Genomic DNA, 23,672 nt, shown 5'->3' on the forward strand with positions numbered 1-23,672 from the left:
TCCATATGAATGTTTGTATAAATCAACACAGGTAGTATTTATGAGAGGGTAGTCAGGAAAGGCTTCTTGTGGTAATTGAGTCCAGTTGTGAAGGAAACTAGAGACTCTTAAGAGCCGTTTGTGAGATGGGAGTACATTCAAGACACATGGGACTCTGGGATGGAAGGATTGTATAGTGAAGGATGTTCATTAATGTACAATAAGTGGGGAAAAGTTGTCCTGGCTGAGTGTGGTGGTAAAGTCCAGCATTAACATGGTGAGCCCCTGGGAGCAGAGGGCTGCCTGGATGTCTAACAAGGGGTAAACAAAGAGCAGACACTGATCATTTTGGGGTTGAGGCCAGTGAGTGGCTACTGTGTTTCCAGCCTGAGCAAGGAGATTAGGAGAGCAAAGGGGAGGGGACGTAATTCACCTTATATTCAAGAGGGAGGACCTATTAAAAGACTGGACAGTAGATATCTCCAGAGTCAAAGTTGACTTTAATTCTTTCGTGAATCTGGCTGCGTTGATGTGGATGTACCCTCGCAACACGTGAATTTCATCCATTTTGTGCCTGTCCAACTCTGTGACCTCCCAAAAATTTGCCAGGGCTTCCTCACAGTGTGGTGGGGTCCTTTCCCACATTGTCTGGGCATAGTGAAGATGTCGTTCCACTTCCCAGGGTGTTTTCGGTGCCTGTCCCCTTGATATAGCCTTGTCTCCCTCCTCATCTCCACCCTAGGGGTTTCCACATTCTACAGGAAGCCTGCCCTGAGCCACTTGAATATTCATCCCTCCATAGCTTGTTTGGACATAGTTGTTTTCACGTTGTCTCTCCTGTTAGACTGTAAGTTCCTGGCCAGTAAGGCTAGCCAGAGGACTCAGTGGTGCATTGGAGAGAGCTCTGGGCCCAGAGTCAGGAAGACCTGAGTTCAGGTGCAGCCCCTCTGGGCAAATCACTTTACCCCTGTTTGCCTCAATTTACTCCTCTGCAAAATGGAGATGATAATGATAGCCCTTACCTTCCACAGTTGTTGTAAAGATAAGATTAGATCATGACCGCAAAGTGCCTGACACATAGTAAGCCCTATGTAGATGTTAGCCATCATTGTGGTGGTTGTTACTAGGGGGAGAGTGATTTCAGTGAAATATTCTTTGGGTCTTTCAGTGCCTCCCTCATTGGACTCGACTGGAACCCGACTTGGTTTAGTGTAGGAGGGAGGAAGGAGTTGGCAAGCTTTGGGGTACTGGCCAGGCTACCCTTCAGTTCACAGACCTTCAGGGGCTTCCTCTGGCTTCCCAGACTCAGTGTGCCCAGAATGACGCTCCCCTCTCTTCCTAAGCCACCCCTCCTCCAGACTTCCCCTGCAACCGTCTCCAGGCACCTTCACTCTCCCTCGGCCCACAGCCACCCATCCACGTTCCCCCTCCTCTTTGCTCATGTGGCCTCCCCCAGTTCTGGCCCTCCTCCAGAATCCTCCTGCTTGGCCTCCCTTCTTCCGGTGTCATTCCCCTCTAATCTGACCTCTCCTGCCTATGCCACTCCCATACTCAGAAGTGGTCAGTGGCCTTTAAAAGCCTTTCCCAGCCTGGATTCAGTCTCATTTTTCAGACTTAGTTAATTGGATTCTCCTTCATGCCCTGTCTTCCTGCCCCCAGGCCTTGGCAGAGGTTGGTCCTCAGCCCTGGAATGGCCTCTGCCTCTGTCCGTGAGGAGCGCTTATGCTCTTCCTTCTCCACCTACTTTGTGTGGACTTGTCTCTGTCCATGCTACCTGCTCCCCAGCGCCCAGCCCACAAGGGAGGCTTGTGGTAGCGGGTATTCTTGCTTCTGGAAACTTGTTGTGAGATTGCTCTGTGTCCCTGCCTTTCATCTACGTTACCACTGTTGGTGTGACCTTGGCCATGCACCATCCTCTCAGGGCCTCAGTTTCTGTGGCTTCTGAACAAGGAGGTTGTGCTGGGGGAATTCTGGTCTCCTTTCTGGTTCCCAGTTGGAGGTTGAGTGTGAAGATGGTTCTATTATTTTTCCTTTGTGCCTGCAGTTCTTGGCACGCAGTAGGTGCTTAATAAATGCCTGTTGGTGGATTGATGATCCAATAGAGAGAATAACTCAGTGACATAGGGGATGCTTGAGAGATGTGTAGGCCTTCAAGGTAAAGTGATCCTGACATGTTACTCTGAAATGACTTTTATAACAATGAGGAATCATAATTCTTATTGCAGGTCTTTTTAAGGTTTACAAACATATGGATTGTGTGCGTGTGTGCGCGTGTCCGTGTGTGTGTGCGCGTGTCCGTGTGTGCGCGCGTGTCCGTGTGTGTGCGTGTGTCCGTGTGTGTGCACGTGTCCGTGTGTGTGCACGTGACCGTGTGTGATTAAACAGCTCTCTCCAGGGTGACTGACAGTCTCTTAATTGCCTCATCTGATGTTCTTTTCTCTGCCTTCATTGTTTTCGACCCCTCAGCTGCATTTGCCACTGTTGGCCTTCTTCTCTTCTGGGATATTCTCCTGCCTGGGTTCTACTGACATCCTCTTTTCTGGTTCTTCCCCCACCTGCTCAGCCATCTCTCTTCCATCTCTGTCCTGGGTGGCCTCTGTTTCTTCAGCACCTGCCCTCATGAGATGAACTGGCATGCCAGGGTCACAGAGTTGCCTTTCCAGGACCAACCTGTCCCCTGAACTTCAAGGGACACCTCCAACTCCACCTGTCTTTTCCCTCTTCTGTTGAAGGCAGCAGCATCCTCATGGTCTCCAGGATTCCACTAGCCAGATGCCAGCTTTCTCCACAGCAGCCCTCCCATGGAAACTGGGCCCTTGCCAGCCTAGGTCATTGCCCTAGCCTTCTTGGTTTCCTTGCCTTGGGCCTGTCCACTCTTCAGGCCATAATGCATCCTGCTGCCCAAGGAGCTTGGGCCTAGGCACTCCAGTGGCTCTTTGTACCACCTTTGGGAGCAAACAGAAGTCCCTCTATTTAACTTTGAGAGTGCTTTACTGCCTGCTGCCCCCTGTCTCTCCTGCCTCATTGGATGGCACTGCCCCTTTTTCCCGTGGTGATCCGAGCCTTCTCTCTCATCTGCACGTAGGACATGCTTCTCCTGACTTTATCTTCACACAGGCCATCCTTAGTCCCTGGAGCGGCCTCTCTCCTTACCTCCTTCTCTGCAGGAAGCCTTTCTTGGGCTCCTCCCTCCCCAATAACTGGTGTTTAGTCCTTCACTTTCATTGTGTGTGTCCAGGGTGTCTTCCCCATCACAGTGTTAGCTCCTGGAGGGCAAGGACTGTCTTTTGCCCATTCTTGTTTCCCCAGAGCCTAGCACGATGCCAGTCAGTCAGTAGGCGCATTGTACACTCTTTATCGACAAATGGATTGAGTGGAAGTTCTTCTAAGTAGGAATCGTTTCGTTCTTTGTTCTTGCATCCCCATTACCTAACACCATGCCTGGTATTTAGTAGGTGCTTAATAAATGCTTATTGGTTAATTGGTGTTTTGATCTTCACAATAGCCCTATGCTCTGGGGTTTTACGTAGAATTTTTCGGGAGATTCTAGACAGTTAATTTAATTGGTGTAGGGCAGAGGTGTCAAAGTGCAACAGAACCATGTTAAAATGTCATTGGGCAGAGCTTAACACAATAAATAAAAATGCAGCACACCATAAATGTTGTGAGCTTGTGGTCTTCTAAGTTGCTGTGTAGTCTGCAGGAATGGTTGGTGTTTGAGTTTGATGCCCCTGATGTGGGAAATGGGTATGAAGGATGCTTCCTCTGCCCAAGACTGGAGGCTTCTCCCCAAGTGGGCAGAGAAAGGACGGGTCTAGACCCAGCTTTGCCCTTTTCTCCCAAGCTACCCTTCCTGCTCGACTCATTTGTCCTCTTTTAACTGCAGACATTCTTTTATTTCTGGCTTCTGGAATTGATACCTCATTGTAGGAAGGCTTTGCTGAGGGGGAAGGGGGGGCTCTGCTCAGTGTTCTCAGTACACAAAATGATCACTTTCTTCATTTGTTGAAAGCAAAAACCCCCTGAAGCCATAGCTTTCTGTTGCCCCATTTTGTCATTTCTGTGTGCAAGAAGAAGGTATTTTAAGGTATGTGCAAAGGATGGTGCCAGTGTCCTTTTATTTTCTTTTAGTCTGAATGAGAAGAACTTGAGGAGTTTAACCCAGACTTTTTGGATGCACTTCTCAAGATATCTCACTGTTTTCTGTAATTCATGGATGGTGTGTGTAGGTGTGAATGTCTGGCTTTGTGGATGCGTACATAGGTACACACATATATGTACATGTACACACATACCTGTATACATTATTGAAAAAAATTGATCTCTGCCAAGGTGGAATTAGATGCAGTTTGGAATGCCAAAGTTACTAGAGTTTTATGGCACCTGGCGTAGGTCCTCAGCTATGATTTCTGTGAGTAAGACCATACAGCAGGGCTTCAATTAGGACAGCATTTCATGGTGCTCTTTCAGTTGCTGCATACACATATCCATCCATGCTTCATTCTTAATTGTGCTCCAAAGATTCCACAAGCTGAACAAGTCTGTCTGCCCGCATATTGCAACACCCAGAGCTGTTTGAGAAGGCCTGAGCTCCGGGATGGCCATGAACGCTGGGTGCTTGTTAGCCAGCATCGAGCAGGCCCGTCAGCCCATGAGGACTTCCACATGGAGAGAGTCTGCGTTCCCATAACCTTGAAGGTTCTTATGCCCTGATGATGTGACTTGGCTGCTGAAGCCCAAACAGAAAGATGCTCATGATGGCAGAGCCCGAACAGAAAACCTTGGAGAACGACCTTTCGGCCCAGACCTGAGGCCCACAGGGCTCTCAGTTGATGGCAGCAGCCTGCTTTCTTTTGCCTTCGTTTGTTCTTCGTGATCACGTCTCCACTATGGAGAACTCTGTTACATCAGGGTGTTTGTGCATGACTAAAAGGATGCAGTGTGGTGGCTGGTAATTGTTGCTCCTGTAATTGGAGGCAGACAGGGTCACGTTTTTGAGCAGTGAGAGACCTTTCCCAGAAATCTGATGCACAGCCCTATGAAGTGTAAATGAGGTTCTGTCTTCTAGAGGAAACTCAGGAACATTGATTCTGGGAATTTTTAAGCGTCTGTCTTAACAAGAGTTAGCCCGGAGGGCTGGCTTTGAGACACAAAGTCTAGTTACATTTGCCCACAACGTTAGCGTGGCTTTGGGCGAGGGCTTTACCACAAACGTAATCCTACAGATTGCAGCACATCACGCTTTGGGGTCTTCTTTTCCTATGGAGGTTCATGGACCTAAAGAAGTATTGTGGCGGCATCAGTGTGGTCTCCATTCACTGCTAGAGAAGGCCTCCAGCCAGCTGTGCTAAGTTTACTGACATCCTGTATGGGGCCAACGTGTTACCTTGTCAGGAGAGCTTGAGACTAGGGATTGGTTATTTTTTTTAAAATAAGGGTTTGTATGCTTAGCACCCAGAACAGCATGTTAAACAGAGAAGGCCCTTAACAGAATCCCATTTAAAAGTACATGAATCTTTGTTAAATCATCCCAGTTAGCAGAATTTCTCCCTAGGTTGTGGGTTCCTCTCTTACTGGAGAGGATAGTGGTTAGGCTGAAGGTCTTTTTCACATCTAAGTTGGACTAGAAGACTGCTGAACTCTCTTCCAACTCTGAGATTCTGTAAGCACCAATTCCTCAGCTTGGTTTTTAATCTGTCTTTGAGTGCCAGAGAGCTTCACTTGGCCTCCCCTCTGACCCTCATCTTCCTGTGGACCTAGGGCTGTCCATCAAAACTCTGATCTCCCTCTTTATAACTAATCCCCAGAGTTTATGGCTTAGTTAAACATCAGAATATGCACAGTTCTTACCCTCCTGCATTTGTCTACATGGATGGATGGATGGATGGATGGATGGATGGATGGATGGATGGATGGATGGAGCCTTTATTAAACCTTCACTATGTGCAGAGCACCAGGGATATAACAGAAAAGTCGATCAGTCTCAGCTCTTCAGAGGCTCCCATTCTTATGAGGGAGACAACACATAAGGAACATTCCAGCTCCGAATAAGACGGAAAGGGTCCGTGGTCCTCGGTGCAGCCACAAAGCTGATGGCCAGGTCTCTTCTCTGATGAGAAGTGATAAAGTGATTTTCAGTGATAAGGTCTCATCCGTGTCTGATGCTGAGCCATTTGACAATATGGCCAAGGACTGTGGTGGTGAGAACTTGCCCCGCTGGGTCTTCAGCAGCTGTGGTTGTAGCCTCTGCAGGAGCCAGGGGGCCCCAGGCGCCCTCTCCATTGGGGGCAGCTTCCCAGGAGGATGCTGGGAACATTTTGTTCTTCCTGAAGTTCTAGGACCCTGGGTCCTGGTCTCCATCAGGCTCTGAGGCCTGGCCAGTGCCACCTCCTGTCTCCATGTGGGGGTGGGGTTTTTAGGTAGTGTCTTGTTCTAACTAGGTTAGCCTGCCTGGGAGAGTGACATTTCACTCATAGATCATTACCATAGATCATAGCCATACTGTAGATCATAGCCATGAAGTCACCAGTCATATCCCTCGTTTTGTGAGGAAATTGAAACCCAGAGGTGAAGATGGAACCTTGGCCTCCAGAGCCTATGCCCTGACTATATAACCCCCTCGCTTTCAGGCTGCTGTCACCCTGAAACAAAGTGCCAATGGAGCAAACACAACATTGAAAAACTCTCAGAGGATTGAACTCTCTGCGTAATATTTACTTGACAAAAAAGCACCCAAGTCAGAACAGTACTCACTTGGAGGAGAAAATGGAGTTTTGTCCAAGGTGGTCAGTGTGATTGACTTAAAGAACCCACCAGGAATGTGTGCCTTAGCCTCCTGGGGCTGGGGCCATCCATTCCACCCCTTCTGCAGATGAAGAAACTGAGGCGTTGGCAGATGGGGTTTGTCTGGCCTCACACAGTTGTAATTGTCTTGATCCCTCCTGTGTGATCTGCCTCTGGTACTTCATCTTGTCTGACTGTTGACAATGGCCTGGCCTGCTTCTCTACCAAGCTAGAAGGTTTCCCATGATGCACCTAGTGCAGTTTGACGATGCCCATCACCAGAAGGCAGACAGTAAGCTGCCTTAAGTAGATTTCTTTCAAAACATCTTTTGTAAACTTAGGATATTCCAGTCAGCTACAAAGCAACTTGGACAAAAAAGGCTCTTACGGTACTTTTGTGGATGACTTGAATGTTTTCCTGTTTTGATTTGGGGCCAACCAAAATGAGAGTTAACATTTGTTTCAAGTCCTAAATGTGTAGAAATAACAGCATCCTACTAAAAAGCCATGCGATTTCCAGATCACCGTCTGCAGCACTGGCACATCCTTGATCCATAGTACCGCCACATAAGGGACATCAGATTTCTTAGATCTTTGGTTGCAGATCTCCTCCTAAGGAGACATTTTGTCTTATTGACTTAATCACATTGTAAACCTTGGCTTAATTATGCTTCTGCTCTAGTGATAAATCTTTGCTGTTATTTCAGTAAATTAAAAGTAAATCACCGATGATTTATCAAAGAAGAGACTAAAGGATTATACTGTCAGCTCCAAGCCTGGTTTGAAAAGCTTTTCGTAATAAAATTCGCTGTCTTGGCTTCATCCCATCTGAGAGCACCACACTCACCATGTTAGCACATTATCAGCCCTGATGAGTAAAGACACAGTGTCTTTTAGCATCATTGCTCTTCTGGAGACACTTTATGACTCCGTGAGATGTGTATCTCATAGCTTGTGACCAGTTCTGTGGCAAGAGGGATGGCCTGTGCTTGGGATGTGGGGAGAAGTCCAGGCATGAAGGCCTCGAGCATTTTGGGTGGACTCCCTGTGCTGGGACCTTCAGCTCAAAGACTCAGGCCAGCACCTTCCTCTGATGCCTAGTAGCTCCTCAGAAGTGGATTTGTCACTTAGCCAAGCCCTCAATGTGTCCAGGAGGTCCTCTGCTGGACTAGCATGTGAATACTGAAATCCCCAAAGAGCAACCAACTTTGTAACGTGTTGGAGATTTTTTTCATATCTACAGTGTCCCCAGACTGCACCAAGATTTCTGAGACACTCCATATGTTATCATATATGTATGCGTGCATATGTCTGTATTCTGTATTATATATGATATCTGTATCTCAAACACACACGTACTTTTGGATAACAGAATCAACTTGCTAATTGAGAGTCTATATGGAAAAAGAATGTGATCTCAGTCCTTGTGTCAGTTGTTGACCTTTTTGACTTATGATTTCTAAAGATTCCTTGAAATACATGACAGTAGAGATGAGCCCCTGGCTCTTCAGTCAGAGAATGCAGTGGGAAGGTCTTGTGCTCCCTGGGATGTGTCCACCTTCTCCTGGAGGATGTCCAGTCCAGAATGAAGATGGAAGAGGCCTTCCCCAAACTAAGGGCTGCAGGTCCTCCCCCTGCTCCTGTGCGGATGCTTTGGCACTTCTAAATGATAGCCATGATCAAGCCAGAGAGGCCACTCTAATTCTCCAATTTATGTTCCTGACCAGGAATTGCATCCTACAAAGCTCATCTATTAGAATTTAAATCTTGGATGATCACCTGAATCCCAAATTGAACAGGAGGAAGAAAGTGGGCTTGGTAGCCTTTGGAAATTATTTAGTCTTTGAGATGACCCCGGCCTCACCAAACCACCCCCACCCCCAACTTCTGCCTTAACAGAGTCCCTTCTTTTTCCCTTTTGTCTTTTTCCGTTGGAGCTGGATGGCCATGCCTCATGATGCAACACCACCATTTCCAGAGGAGGCAAGTTGTGGTTTGCCCAAGGGACCATTGAGAGATCTGTGGTGGGCACAGACAGGCTACTACCACCTTGTCCCCGAAGGTTTGAGTGGAAATGCAAAGGAGGCAGTGACCAGAAGAGGCTCTGCTGATTTCCAGAGGTTGGGGAGCCTAGAGGAAAGCCCCCACCACGGTGGCTGAGGATTTAGGACAGCGCCTGGATGAGTTGCAGAAGATGGGAAGTTATCTGAGATACGTCCTCTGTGCTGAGAAAAGGGGGCCCACCTAGATGAAGTGACTTCCCAGGATGGGTGGTCGGAAGTTTAAATGATTTTAAAACAAGTGTGCAAGCATTTTTTCCCCTTTAGAATTCATTCATTCAAGAAGATGTCTTATTTGATTTCTTTTTATTTTATCGATTGAATCATTTTTGTTTGTATGGCTTGTTTTCTCCTACCTCTTTCAGACACACTGATTTTCCACTCCATCTTTCCTGCATCTTCCCTTGATCATTCATTTGCTTTCTGGATGGGCTACTTTGATCTGTCTTTCTTGCTGCTTACCAGAATGTTCCCTTCACTTCTTGTCTTTTCTAAGAATTCCAGCTCCATCCTGGAGGGAGGGCTCTGCTTCCCTTTCCCTTGTGTGCCTGTGTGGGACTCTCACAGTAAAGCATCAGCTCCTTAACAATGAGGGCATGGGGGGGTGAATTACACCTGCACTAGAGCTGTAGGCCCTGCAGATCTCCATGCGATGATGTCTGTGCATACGGTGCTGGTGACTGATTAACTTGATGGAAGCTGTCTTTGGGTGACCCTCTCATTCTCTTCTCTGTAGACACTGGTTCCTGTCCAGGCAGAGTGCTCTGACCCTCCAGAAGGGGGAAGGAGCATAGGAAATCCAGTCAAGTTCTTCAGGTTTCCCCAGAGTCTGGGAATCGAAGGCACTCCGAGGCCAATTGGTGTACTCTGCTGCCAGTCTTCCCAGTCCTGGAAGAGGGCTGTGATTGATTGGACTGTGCCAAGCATTCTTGTCCTTTCTCAGTTCATCCCAGAAGGGTGGAGCTGCCTGCTTTTCATCCTTTCCTCAGTCAGTGACTCTGCTGGCTGTCTCAAGAGACAGGAGAAATCATTTGTCAGGATGAGGTGTCCTCATGTGGAAAGGAAAAGAACTTCCCGGAGATAGCTCCACACCTGACTTTTGCCCCTTTCTAGACCTTACCTGTCACTCTCTCATCAAACATCTTTGTTCAGAATCATAAGTTGTGGTTTCCTTTCCTACAACAGTCTGTCTTCTAAATTTTCCCGTCATTAACTATTAATGCCATCAAATTACTTTCAGTGGTTCATACCAAATGGGGAAGGGTTCAGTGAGGAAAGTTATGGACATTGACCATGCAGGGAGGCTAATTGTCATTGCTGCTGGTTTTTAGACTGGTCTGTTAGGAGATCCACTCTGGGAAAGCTGCCCATGTGTTCTCCTTTGCTACTGAGTTAGCCCTGCCTATCAAGGCCGTGTGCTGCTATGTAGCAGGAGTGCCTGCTACATTGGACTGTCAGTGGAGGAAGACTTTTTGACTTTTGTGGCCTGTGATCAGGCCCTTCTTACCCATGCCCACCCGCCTGCCATGGTACAGATAGGCCTACACACTGTATGAGGCAGATAGGCTGGGAAAGAACCTGATCAATTGGATTCAGCCATGTCCAAATGACATTGCATCTATCAATAACTTTCTTTTCAAGTCACTGATATCTTCCAGGTCTGAATTTTTCTTGTCAGGTTATTCAGTTGTGCCAATGATTTAAGCATTTCAGAATTGCCTTGATAACATCAAGGACCTTGTTGTGACAAGGTCTGTAAATGTCACCTCTTTAAAGAGAAAAAGGAAGCAGCATTTCAAGCAGAAGACTATATTGGCTAAGATTTTCTTCTGGAGTCTTCTGAGGCTTAAATTTGCAAAGAAATTGAAAATTGAAGAAAAGCTACCTCTTTTTTTTAGCAAATTTTTTTTTTGCTAAAAGAATTCGCTGTTCATTATTTGATTTTCCTATTTTATAGCATCTCTTAGAGATTCAGATAAGATTCTTGATTTCTCTTTTTACGTAATTTACTTTCTCACGATATCATATCTTATTGAGTGTCCAAATATAAAATAAAAATATAGTCTGTATAGCCATGTTTGATGGGATTTATAATGGTTCACTGCTATATATCTTAATATTTAAGTGTATGAGAAAGTATCACTAAACTTTATTAAATGTTCACATTTTCAACAAGTAGAAAAATGCTGTCATGTTTTAGATATTCATTGGCTAATGAATAGAATAAAGGAACAAACGCTGAAATCCGGCAGGCCTTCCCTGCCAGCCTCCTGGGAGGGAGGGAAATGCCCCACCTGGAGAGTGCCCAGCAGGCACTCAGGCACTGTGGGAGTATGGCAGTCTTGCTTGGGGGCAGGGCACGTGCTGTTCAGCAAGGTGTGGATAGGAGGCATAGGCTGGTTCGGTGCTTTTGGGACAGGCTGTGAGCAGGGTGGCTTGCTCCTCACTGCCGACCAAGGCAGAGGGAGTAGGCAGCAGGAGGGTGGACTGGCAAGCTACTTAATAACTTAGTACGTACAGGCATCACCGCTGCCGTCAAATCTCCCAGTAAATGAGTTTGCAGAATGTCCAGTTTCAGGTCTGCCAGGACGCAGACCCTCTGTCGCACCTTTATTCTGTGTGTCAGCATTCATCTGGTCGCTTTGAGCCCCCACGTCCCCTTAGTCCTGAGCTAGACCTGCGTCTTTCATTGAGTAGCCGGTGTCTGGCTGGCTTCCAGGGCCCTGGGTCAGGAGGTCTCAGGTAGCAGCAACCATGCAGGGTTTCCCACATGGGAAGGCACTTTCCATGCAGTATAGACAGTGTCCAAGATCTTGCTTCCATGAGCTCCCCCACACCTGTCCGATGAAGGTGAACCTTACACATGCTGTCTTATTTATTCCTCCCTCATCTTGCGGGGGAGGTGCTGTTGTTCTCCTCGTTCTGCAGGTGGGGAAATTGAGGCTTGGATAGGTTAAGGGATCTGCCCAGAGTCATAGACTCTAAACCCAGGGCTTCCTTAGTTCCATTTCAGCAGCAGTCTGTCCATTAGGCCTCACTCCTGTGGCCTTCTTGGCTGCGTCTTTCCTTCCCTCTTCCGTAGGGGATTTCCCTCACAAGCCAGACTTTGCTCAGTCTTCACAGTCTGGCTCTTCATCTCTAATGCCGTTTTCTTTATAATGGTGTCTTTCTTTCCCTTTGTGTTCCTCCCATGCTCCTTCACCTCAGCAGAAAGACCTTGGGGACAACTGCAGTTTTCATTTTTATGAGACTGACATGCATGATTCATAGCTATAGGGATCACCAGGTATAACACATAACCAATGTTAATTTTGAGAAGTCTCGGAACCCTTTTGGCTGTGCAGACCCCTGCCCCCTCTCCCCCTTCCCCCAGGACTTGACCCACTGCCCCATCTGCTGCTGTGCTCTGGACCCAGGTTGTTACCCATCTGCAGGGTGATAATCAGGATCTTTGGATGGGCCTCCCATGTCCCATAGGTCATGGGACAGCCTTCCCTTCTCCAACTTTTTTCCTATGTGGATTATTACAATGACCTCTTGAATGGCAGTATAGCTTTCCAGGATCCTGGGGCTTGGCCTAATTGGCACAATGTCATCAGCAAATTAAAGTACCTGGAAGACCCCCTCTGCCATTTATGCTCTGTGTTGTACTGCTCTGTCCAATGGGGTCAGATCATCTCCTCTCAAAGCAGAATGCTTGGTTTTGTAATCTGCTTAACCTTGGTCATCTTGCCCATGAATCCATCATCTCTGTGGTTGCATCTGTTGAGGCATCCTTTGGAATGTCAGCCTGTGCCAGAGGAGAGGGCCCCGGACCGTGTTCTGTAACCAGCAGACACACTGCAAGACCGAACGATTTCTGTTCGTTCCTTTTAGTCAGCTGGAACATTGTGAAGATGTAGCTGCTTTAGGAAATTGTTTACTGAATCTTTCCACTTCCTCATGTTTTCTTAAGAGCATTTTGCTTTCAGTGTTTGCATAGATTTTTTTTTCATGAAGGTTTTATAGAGCCTTTTAAATAAGCATATGGTCTTGTAGTTACTGATTGTTTTCCCCTCAATCAGGGCTGCCCATAATTTTTCAAACATCTGGTATCTTTACTGAGATATCTTGAAAATTGATCCCTCAGTGCTTTATTTAAAAAAAAAATTATTTTATTCTGAACTTAAGAAATAAAACAAACATTTCCATAACAAAGTGGGATAGAAAAGCAGAAGATTGCACCTGAAATTGTACATTCTTTGTGTACAACTTGCTATTCCTTTCAAATACACAATCAAGTTACCATGTGACTTTCTTTTTTTAATTTCCCATCCACCCCACTTCAAACTTCGACATGGCTGCTGTTAAACACAAATCTGTGCATGTGTGTGCACACGCGTGTATGTAGGATCTTTGCGGTTGAGTCAAGTATTCATAATCATTGGAATTGACTTGGTTGCTCAGAGTTCTTAAAACAAATACAGATGTTACTGTATACAGTGTTTTTTTCGGTTCTGCTCATTTCCATCTTCATTATTTCACAGGGGTCTCTCTCATTTCTTAGAGAAGAGTAAGATTCCATCATGGACATACACCACAGTTAGATTGAGGGGCATCCCAGTTTCCATCCTTTTGCCATCCTCAGTGCTTTCAGAGTCATGTTGCTTTCATCCTAGATCCCCTCTGTGCATTGGTCTGACCTAACTGCCTTTCCTGACTATGTCTCTCGGGGACTGAGGTATTCTGTGTCAGATATTTATGGTCATTCTGTTTTCATCTGGATGAGAATCGATGACTAGAAAGAATGACAAATATGACCTGTTTTTCCTATGTTGTCTTGCTTCCATGTTCACTTCTAAGCCTTCTTGCGCCACAAGATTGTTTGTTTGTCATGGTGTGTAATTATTTTTCCCTCTACTGTTTTTTCACCCTTTGTGAGATGATGCTATGGGCTCCAATGTTTTTAGGGCCTCATGGACCTCTTTGTTGTGGTGATGGCTTCATGGTGCTTGAGGTGTTCATGAGAATTACTTCCGTTTATCCTCTCAGCACTTTTTTGAATACTGACTTGAGTATTTGAGGTTGCTGCTGTGGCCATTGTGTACAGCAAGGGCATTGTCTCTTTGTCCTTTTGTTTTCTGATTTGGTGTGAACTTTTACTTTGTTGTGGCTTGTCCAAACTGGAGCAAGATTGACTTGTCAGGCAGGCCACTTGTTAGTGAATTTTTCACCATGGGCTTCACCATCTGTGAAAGCTTTGATTTCAGATTCCTGAATACTTGGACATCACACAGCTAGCCATGCACAACAGCAGCCTCATTGAATGGCCAGGGGACGATGGCAGCTAACTCTGCCTTATGGGTCTCAGTTTTCTCAGCTTTCGAGGAGGATATGAGCAGCTTTTAGTGCAGGCTTTTGGGATTGTAAGCAGGATAGTATATATAAAGTATAAATTAAAGGATTAAGCACTGCCGAAATGCAAGCTCTTCATCATCCTGCTCATGACTTCTTCTCCCCTTCTACATGTTGTCATGTAAAGGCCTTTTGATTTAAAGAAAACTCAGAAGTCTGAGTCATGTTACAGATTGAGGGGTGCTCTTTTTGGGGGGCAGGGAGTAGAGAGGGATAGTTCACTATGGCCAGACCGTAGTAAAGTACGAAGGCAGTGAAATTGAATTTTCATTTTTTGAAATTAATTTTGTTTTTTCACAGTTAAGTTTTATTCCGTTTGTCTCTTATTTTCTGTCAGGTGTGGATTGCCTTTTTTCTTCTTAACAGTTTTCATACTTAACATTTAGGACAGCCAGGTGGTGCAGTAGATGGAAATCTGAGCCCAGGGTCAGACAGTGGATAGCTGGGTGAGCCTGGGCAAGTCACTTAACCTGTTCTCCTCAGTTTCTTCATCTGTAAAATGGGGATAATAATAGCACCTGCCTCCCAGGGCTGTTGTGTGTAAACACAGTGCCCAGCACATAGGAGGTTCTGTGTAAATGTTAGCTGCCGTCCTTATAATTGTGGCCAGCGTTACACTTGTTGTCATCAGCAGTCTGCAGTAGCATCATCCCTTGGAAAACAGAACTGAGCTGAGAGCTGGGTTTTCTGGATTCTTCCAACCCTTGGCTTCTCGTTCCTTTTTTCCCCAGTCTTATAAGCTGAGTCAGTTAACCTCATGGTAAATGGATGTCTTTAGTTTTCTTAAATAACACAGGGCATTAGTTTCAAATAAATGTGATAGAGGTGTTGTGACAACAACTTAAATGTCTGAGAGAAGGAATCATCCTAAGTCATGTGCTCATTGTCCCTTTGATTACAAGATGCGTTCTTGTTTCCTAATTTTGAATTCATTTGGTTAGCCAGTCATTTCAGATGCTCAGAAACAACTGTGAAATACCGAACAAAAAACATTATTCCCCACCAGTGCATATGAACAAACCTGCCACTTTTTCGCATATGGCAGTATTATATTTTAAAGGGTTATTTTTAATCAGCTATTCCTGCTGTTTGTGACTTAGCTCTTTTTCAAACCCAAAAGCTTTATTAATTTCAGTTGATAAGTGAAGTTGATGGGGATCCAACTTTATTGGCTTTTCCATCTGAAAGCCAATTCCCATTTGTTAATGTAGTATACTGTATGCCAAAACTGAATACTCAGGAGTGAAAGTAAGCATAAAGTTTTAAACTAAAATCAAAGATTTCTCATTTCTCAGTAGTAGGGGAACATTTCCTAGAAGATAAGAGCTAATTAAAGAAGTAATTTCTAATCTAGAAGTAGCTGAGATGATATTTCTTGATATCAGTTTTTGAAACATGTTCAGCTATTAGCTGGACTAGATGCGAGGTTCCTTCCAACTCAGAGATTCTCTGAAATGTACAATCTGTATGCTGACCTCCTTGAAAAATAAAAACATAAAGCTACCATGAGCAAAACTGAACAAAATATATAATGTTTCTGAATTCCCTTGCTACAGTAATTTCTAATATTATGTATAGGGAAAAATGCATTTTGCTCTTCTTTGTAAGATTAATATAACTCGGTAATAGTGAAATCGGTTTCAATAAAACTGTCCACTTAAATCTAAGATACCTGAGATGGGGCCCAAGCATCTGTAGAAGTCATTTCAGTGAATCATTAAATTAGTAATTATGGCATATCTTCCATGTGCCTAGCGCTGTGCTAGGCATCTGCTGAGATAAAATAGTGTCGGCTAAGAATTTCTGTTCTGACTTTTGTGTCTGATGTGCAGGTAACTGTAAACTAGGAAACTTTAATTCTGAGAATGCCTTCACTTTCTAAATTCAGTCCTGAAATATCATTTGAAAAATAGCGTGTTGTTTTGAAGTATGACTTTGATTCAGTAAAACCTTTTGGGAGAATCACCTTCATTGCAACTTTAGAAAATCTAGGTTTCCAGTTTGCTCCCCACAATGGACTTGATTCCTTAAGGCAGGGAAGTTAGGCCTGGGCTTCTTGTGGTAAAGTAATCCCTGTGCTGTGTGATCGTGTGACAGTTGGCATGTAGCAGAGAGCCGTCAGAGAAGGCAGGAGGACCAGGGACAGTGGAGCAAGACCTGCTTACTGCCGCCTGACGTCAGGGTCTCCTGATTAGACCAAGGCCTTGACTCGCAGCAACCTTGTGAGACTGGTTGTACTGGGACCCAGGACAACCCCCAGGACACCAGACTCTTGCAGGTTCAAGTACAAGCACAACCGGACATTTGGAAGCACATCAATGGGCTTGCCGAAAGTACAGATCAGGGAGATAGACCCTATGTTCCTTGTTAATGTTTGGATCCTTTCCCCCTCTTTCTTGGCCTACACATGCCTCCCCTGGAGGCGTGGAATTAAGCCATCCTTCAGAGTGTACAAATTGGTGGTCACTTGCTGGGCTGGCAGAAAGGGAAGGAGGATAGCAGAGAAATTCACTTTGTTTTTCACATGCACATGAACAGCAACGTTGCTGTCTTGGAAAATAAGAGTTAATGTGACGTGTTTCCCTCCCCCTTTCCCGGTAAGTTTCTGTGTTTTTCTTTCTTGGTGATCATTCTTGGGTTCTGGCAAAGCTTCTCTTCTCTGGAAAGCCTTGTCTGTGACCGTGCCACTTTTCACTTTCTTTCTCTCAATGGAAATTAGAAGCATTAAACACATCTCCAGTCTGAGAATAAAGCTGTTTGAAGTGATGTTAGTGTCTGGGGACACCACTGCAGTGCTGACAGTCTTTTTGCTTATCACCTGACGCTGGGACTGTTTGGTACTTTCTTTGGTGATCTCACTGCCCCTGTACCCAAATTTATTGAGCACCCAAAGTTTCACTGCTGAAGATAAAAAGCAGAAACAGTAAGTGAATGCTTGTTTTATGGACCTAAGTACAAGAAGCGTTGGAGAAAACAGACAGAATTAAGTGGAACTTACCTTGTTTTGAATATTTGACCGAAAGTTTAGATGTATAATCGATGAAAAACCTATCTACTTTAGATAAGAAAAATACTTGCAGTTGAGATAATGTTTTTATTTGGCTTTTTCATGCATGCTGCATGTCACACGGTACTTGTAATGATACCCACAGTTACCTGATTGTTAAGGAAATTAGCTATTTGGAGTATCCTTTTTCTTAAATGAGGCAGTAGAGGGGTACATACCAGTGTGGCAGAAATCAAAGAGAAATGTTCCTGAAAGCTTTTGATCAAGACACTTGAACCTTCCTCAAAGGTTGATTCTAGCCAGCCCTAATGCTTACTGCCCAGAGTCGGGGTTCAGGGCTCCCACTCGGCTGCATTCTTTATCATTTATTAAATTGCCGTTAGTTCAGGTAGCAAAATGCCGTCTGCAAGCCTGTATTGATTGGCCATTCTTTGCTCATGTGATGAGAAGAGCACCATTCTCTCAGGAGGCATTCCCTTTTTTTGGTAAAGTAGGTCGCTCTAGGACATGGAAGTGCCTGAAGCCTCCCTTACAGATGAGTGCCCCTGTCCCCGCTGCCCCCCCAGGAGCGCAGCATCGGGCGGAGCTGACGGTGGGGGCTGGTGTTGGAATGTTTCATAAGACGACGTCGCCGTCGTGCAGAGCTGTTATGATCTCTGAATGTTAATGTTCTTTTCTTATCACTTTACTGTGTAGATGCCCTTCATGAGACACACCTCTGCCACAGCTCGTCCTCGGAGGCTCTCCATAGAGTACCTAAAGTCAAGGAGAACAGCTGTCTTGACTTGTCTTTATAAGCTTATCACGACCAAAAGTTGGGTTTGCTTGTCAGGTCTGCGTAGAATGGGATTGATTGGCTTGTTGCGCACTGACAAGGCAGTTCATTTTCCTGCTTTTTTTTTTTTGCACTAATCAGAAACACTCGATATGTGCATTGTTGGAAAATGCTGGATAAATGTCTTGTCAGAATTGTCCTATTAAGTGATGCCTTTTTCCCCTGTGCTTCCGTGGCAAATGATGATGTACAGTGCTGGGACTCGGTGAAGAGGGACACAGTCTATGGGACTTAAATGCCGCTGGCTGCTCCTCGGCGGTGTTACAGAACAAAGAAAGCCATGCTCTTCCTCTAGTCTGCTTCCTGTTTGTGTTCCAATTTCCAACAACGTCTTGTGGAATTCCCATTGAAGCCTATTCTGTGAAAGGATCGTGCAGGGCCAGGAAGGGCTTTGCCTCTGGCAGCACTGGGCTGTCTCATTCTGAAGTCGTTGTCTGGTTGTGGAAGCCAGATCCTGTGCCTATTAGCATGAATCGCTCAGTGTTTGCACTTCTGATTTAACCATGTGAACAAAAGTGGCTTTCTGGATCTCTGTTGAGCAATACTTGAAATGTGCAGTCTTTGGTGTCTTCTCTGAGCTCACAGTGTTCAGGCTGAATCTGTTTTCCCCAAACATACATAGTGAAAGTATGAGATCACCAGAAGGGTCCTGAGTGGTCTGACTGCACCTTGTGCCCACTCAGATATCTGCATCAGCATCTGTATCTGTCCAGGGAGATACAGGAATTACATTTTACATCTGCTAATTTTTTGATCCAAATTTAAAATCAACAACAGAAATGGTTTGAATCTCCTATTCCTCCAGCCTGAACTGACTTGGAAGAGACTTTTTGCTGAAATACTTGTAAATGACTGCATAATTCCTTATGGAAACTCCTGATTTACAGTGGTGATTTGGGTTGAAAATTAATTAAATTTAGGAAAAAAAACAATGAAAATGTTATAGGTTATTGAGGGGAAAACGCAAATAAAAAGGTACTGTATTCCCTATATTATAGCTATCTCATAGTAGAAAACCATATGTTTGGCTAAGATGTCCAATAAAAGTAACATGGTGTGTGTAAAATGGTGTATAAATTGAGATAATTAAATTATCAAAAGATATTTTACAACATATCTGGGAAAGATTAATATTCTGTAGCAAAGCACTAAATAGTTCTGTTATATTGCATTAGAAATCAGACACCAGGTTGTTGTCATAATGTAGGAATAAGAAAAATGACCATTTCTAGAATCTAACCAACTTGAGAAAAAATGACAACCGTTTTCCTAATGGAAAAATGCTAATGTGCGAGCAGCCTTGGCCTTCTGTGATGTCTGATTAGAAATTACATATGGTCACTTTTTTCTTTGTTGAAATTATCATTCCAAGTGACTTTCTGTGCCTCTGTTAATCAAAACTGTTACCACGCTTCCATGAGAACGCCGTGTAATCCTGAAGCCTGAGAGGTGATCGTCCTTTTGTGGGCAGATTGAAGTATCTTTTGTCTCATAGCATAACATAGTAGCCCCATAATTCATGAGCTAGGTTTTTGCAAAGGCGAGCTTGGAAGGGGGAGTACCGTGGAAGTAGTAAGATCAAGCACTGCCTGTCCTTCCTAGTGGCTTCTCCTCAGAACTCTCCAATTCTCCACACTATAAAACTGGCCTTGTCCATAAATGGCCCAGCTGCTATTCTGAGGTGATGTTAATTTGTGCTTAAACAATCTGTACCGCCAGCACTTGAGAGCTCCCCGGTTTGGATGTGGAGTGATGTGCATGTGTTCATCACATCCAAGAGGGAAAAGGGAGATCCGAAGATGAACTCAGTTATTTGAAGAAAGGAGAGAGAGAAAACCGATGGCATAAAAATAGCTTGTTTTGCCCTGCCCCACATGAGGACAGCAGGTGATCCCTAAATCCGTCATTATTCCTGCTCCCTCCACCAGACCAGTCACAACCTTTCTGTGACTTAGGAGATCACAGGCAGGTACCATGGGGGCCCCAGAATCCATTACCTTCTGCATTTTCTGGGCATGAGCCTCCTGTTCCATTGGTAGCTAGGCTGTCCTTTAACAGCTTTCGAGGCATGACCTTCAAGGACCCAGGCATTTTCCATGCCCTGAGGAAGGGAAATGGTCAACCTGTAATCAGTGTCCATAAATGGGTGGTTTGAATGGAAGAGTGGTGTTGGATGGATAGGCCAAAGAGGACAGGTTCAAGCTCTTTAGTGGGAAGCACCTAGAATAAAAATTCTGGCGTGTTTCTAGAAGGAAGAATTTTTTTCATTTTCACGAACATGAAATTTACTCCTCTTCTGTCAACCTGGAACTCCCCCTTCAAAGCAGACCCTTGACAGTTCCTATTACTAAAGCTTTCCTGGTGACTCTCATTGTCATGCATTTGTAATCTAGAACCTCTCAGATAACCAAGCTAGCCACTTCCTTGATGACTTCTTTTGTGTTCTGTGTTTGAATGCATTTCTTATTACAGTCATAATATGTGCTAAGTGTCCATTTGCATTGGTCACCCCACAACTAGTCACCCTGTGAACCCACTTTCCCAGCATGATGTGCGAATACTTATTGTCCTTATTGAATAAAAAGAAGTTACTTGTTTAACTTCATGGATCTACTTTTTATTTGGATCATATTTTGAGAATATTATTATCACAGACCCAATCCAATGTGTAACGATCTCGAAATGGAAATGGTGTTTTCTGTTAGAGAGGTCTTTTTTTTCAGTTTCTGAAGCTGTTACTTAAAGATTAGCCTGTTAATGTTGTGTTTCAGCAGCTCCGAGGTAATCACTTTCACAGCTTTAGGTGGTTACTGCCTCCTGTAAATGGAGAAAGGGGGAGGGAGTCCTTTGATTTGTTGGGTTTTTTTTAATTTGGCGTTTGCTGTTTGTTTTTTGTTTATTTAAAAAAATACTCTGCCTGAGTCAGCCCTTTGTGAATGAATGTGGCTGGTATTAACGGTGGTGACCTAGGATGTTTCTATGGTGGGCATACTTTGCATCTCTTATTCCTTTATGGAAATGCAGGCCTTTCCCCTGTGCTCACTCCTAAGACTTTCTGGAGGCTAGCTGATAAGGCTGCCTGCTGTGCCAGTGGAGGGGATGTCCTGAGATCGGACTCTGGGGCTGGGCCTCCCCCAGCCGGTTCTCTCATTTATCTGATTTACATGGCAAAATCAGGAGCTACACTATTGATTAGAGCATAATTAGTTAATTATGAAGTGAGAGATACAAGTTCTGTGGGGTGTGAGCACAGCAGGATATTCTGCCCACACATTTCCAAGGGCATGAGCAGATGGAGATGAGTTTGTTAAGGAACAAAGCGGCCAAGCTTCAGGTATGGAGATAGCTCATCAGCCTCCCTCCCAGGCTGTGCTGAGGCACTGGACCTTAGTCCTCGGGTTTTTACGTTACTGTTTGCATGTCTGTGCTTTTCCTTTGAGTCCTACATATCTCATGTTATCATCATCCCTTTTTATTCAGGAATTCCAAGAAAAATTTGTGTGGGAGATAATTTATTTCCAGTTAACATAATTTTATGCAAAATTATTTTTATTTTCCTTCCAAAAAGTGATTATTTTTATTCAAAATTGTTTAGATCAAAGTATGCACTGGATTTAATGAAAACACTTAACATTTTAATTGTTAAAGAAATTTTCTATCTCGACATGTATGGAAAGCAAAAAAATGTATTAATCTTAACATTAAATGCTATTTAAATTTTGGCAGGATGAAGAATTGTGTTCATCTGCTATGATTTGGAAATATTTTAACACGTGGTACAGATCTTAAGATGTTTGATTGGAATGACTGGCAATTCTTCAGGGGTGGAATCCATCACCCTGAATTTTGAGAGGGTTTTTTTGTCTGTTTACTGTTATCTGGATTCCTTTTTAAACATTAATTGAACTTTTTTTCTCTATAAAAAATACGATGGAGTAGACAAATCTGACCCATCAGTTCTTCTGTTAAAAAGAAAAGAAAGGAAAAGGGAAAAACAAATGTGATGTTTAAGATCAAAAGCCAGGCTGGCAGTTTTGCTTGAAGGCAGCTCTTCATTCTGTGCCATCCTGGACTTGGCACGATGAGTGCAGTGGGACATTGATTTCCTGGAAAGGGGACCAGACTGGCCTGAACTGTCCACTCCTTTGGAAGGGAGGCCATTTGCATGTGACAGGCTCCATTTTCCTCTAATACTGACATTGTCTCTTGAATTTCCTGTGTGCTAAAACACTTCAGGCCAAATGGATCGCAAAAATGCCACAGAAGGGGAACTGAAAGAGTTAATGTTGTGCCTGGGGTCTTACCTCCTGTGTCAGTCAAGTGCCAAGCAGAATCACCACGGGTTTGTTACTGTGAGGGGGCGAGGAGGGGCATTTTGCGATCCTTCTACCACTGTTTTTTTTAAAAAGGAATTCAGTGGAAATCATGTGCCATCCAAAAGACATGGTTGTCTTTTAAATTTTCCTTCTGTTCTTTGTCTTTTTTGTGGACTAGCAGTCTTGTTGGTGATGATCTTTTGGTAAATGAAGGCTTACAAACTCAGACATGAGACCACTTCATGATTGTTTTTGAAATCCAATAAGCTAACCTTACCTTTTTCACCCTTAGGGAATCCCATCTTGATGTGTGCATTCAGTAGCAGTTTAATTAAATAATCAGGTTCTCTCTGTAATTGGACAAAGAAGTAGATTTCAGATCTCATTTTGCAATTTAAGAACAACATGCTATATTAATCTGGGTTGTCAGTTTGGTACTATAAGAATACTTCCTTAAAAGGATAATAAGCTTTTCACTTCCCAAAAAGAAGCAATTTCCTGATTTGGATATTTAGTATTTTTAGCCTTGCATCACCAAATTGCTATTTGGATTATGTGATAGTCATGTGTGATATTAATGGGTACATCTGTCTTTAATGCTTGTTTCATTTGGCATACCATTAATCATTATTAGACACAATTTCTAAAATATACATTTAAAAATTTAATCCAATTAATTTTAAACATAACAGAGAGAAAATGAAGAAATTTTTCTTTTTATGCGATGAGATTATTTATTTCAGCAACATGTGAAATAAATATTTTGAAATTTGAAAAAACATCCCAAATTATCATAGATCGCTGCTCGTTTTCTCATACTCCTTTTACCTGGTGGCTTTGTGCTAGATGATTCAATTACAGAGAACTACTTATTACGTGCCTGCTGGAAGACTATATTTATTCCTGCTACAGCTAACAGGATTTTATAACCAAAACAAAACCTTCTTTTGTGGGTAGCCATGAGGGCGTTAATACAGACTGTTGGTAAGTAGAGTGATGGGTGTGTAGGGCTGCTAATGGTGTCTCTGTTTCATGTCTTGGGTGTTCCTTTTTTCACACTTGGGCATAGAGTCATGGCCTTCCACATTGGGTATTTCTGTTACTGCCATACAGAGCAGTGGTTTTTCAGTATTTGTTACCAGTTTCCCAGAATAGGCTGCCCTAACCCTTCCACATGTAAATAGAGTTTAAAACACAGTCTAAGAAGCCCATAATTCCAACATTAGAAGGTACCTTAGAGGCATCCTCAAGCAGCTGATACCTGACCAAGAATCACCTCGACAGTGTTCCCAACCAGC

General features: G+C 44.1%; 1 protein-coding gene across 6 annotated transcripts in view; it reads left to right on the plus strand.

Moving 5' to 3' along the window:
• Positions 1 to 23,672, plus strand: part of PHF14 (PHD finger protein 14) — a 169,898-nt gene that overhangs the window by 94,057 nt on the left and 52,169 nt on the right. For 2 of the 6 annotated variants that reach the window (XR_011976478.1, XM_072650794.1), the window contains one exon: positions 17,920 to 20,658. The exons of the other annotated variants lie outside the window; for them this stretch is intronic. Coding sequence is in view for 1 of the 2 variants with exons in the window: in XM_072650794.1 (XP_072506895.1) it covers positions 17,920 to 17,932 (13 nt within the window). In the remaining variant the exon portion in view is untranslated. Of the gene's footprint in view, positions 1 to 17,919; positions 20,659 to 23,672 lie in introns of those variants that run through there. 6 annotated transcript variants of the gene reach the window in all.

Source organism: Notamacropus eugenii, chromosome 3, assembly GCF_028372415.1.
Source record: "Notamacropus eugenii isolate mMacEug1 chromosome 3, mMacEug1.pri_v2, whole genome shotgun sequence".
Classification (NCBI taxonomy): Eukaryota; Metazoa; Chordata; class Mammalia; order Diprotodontia; family Macropodidae; genus Notamacropus; species Notamacropus eugenii.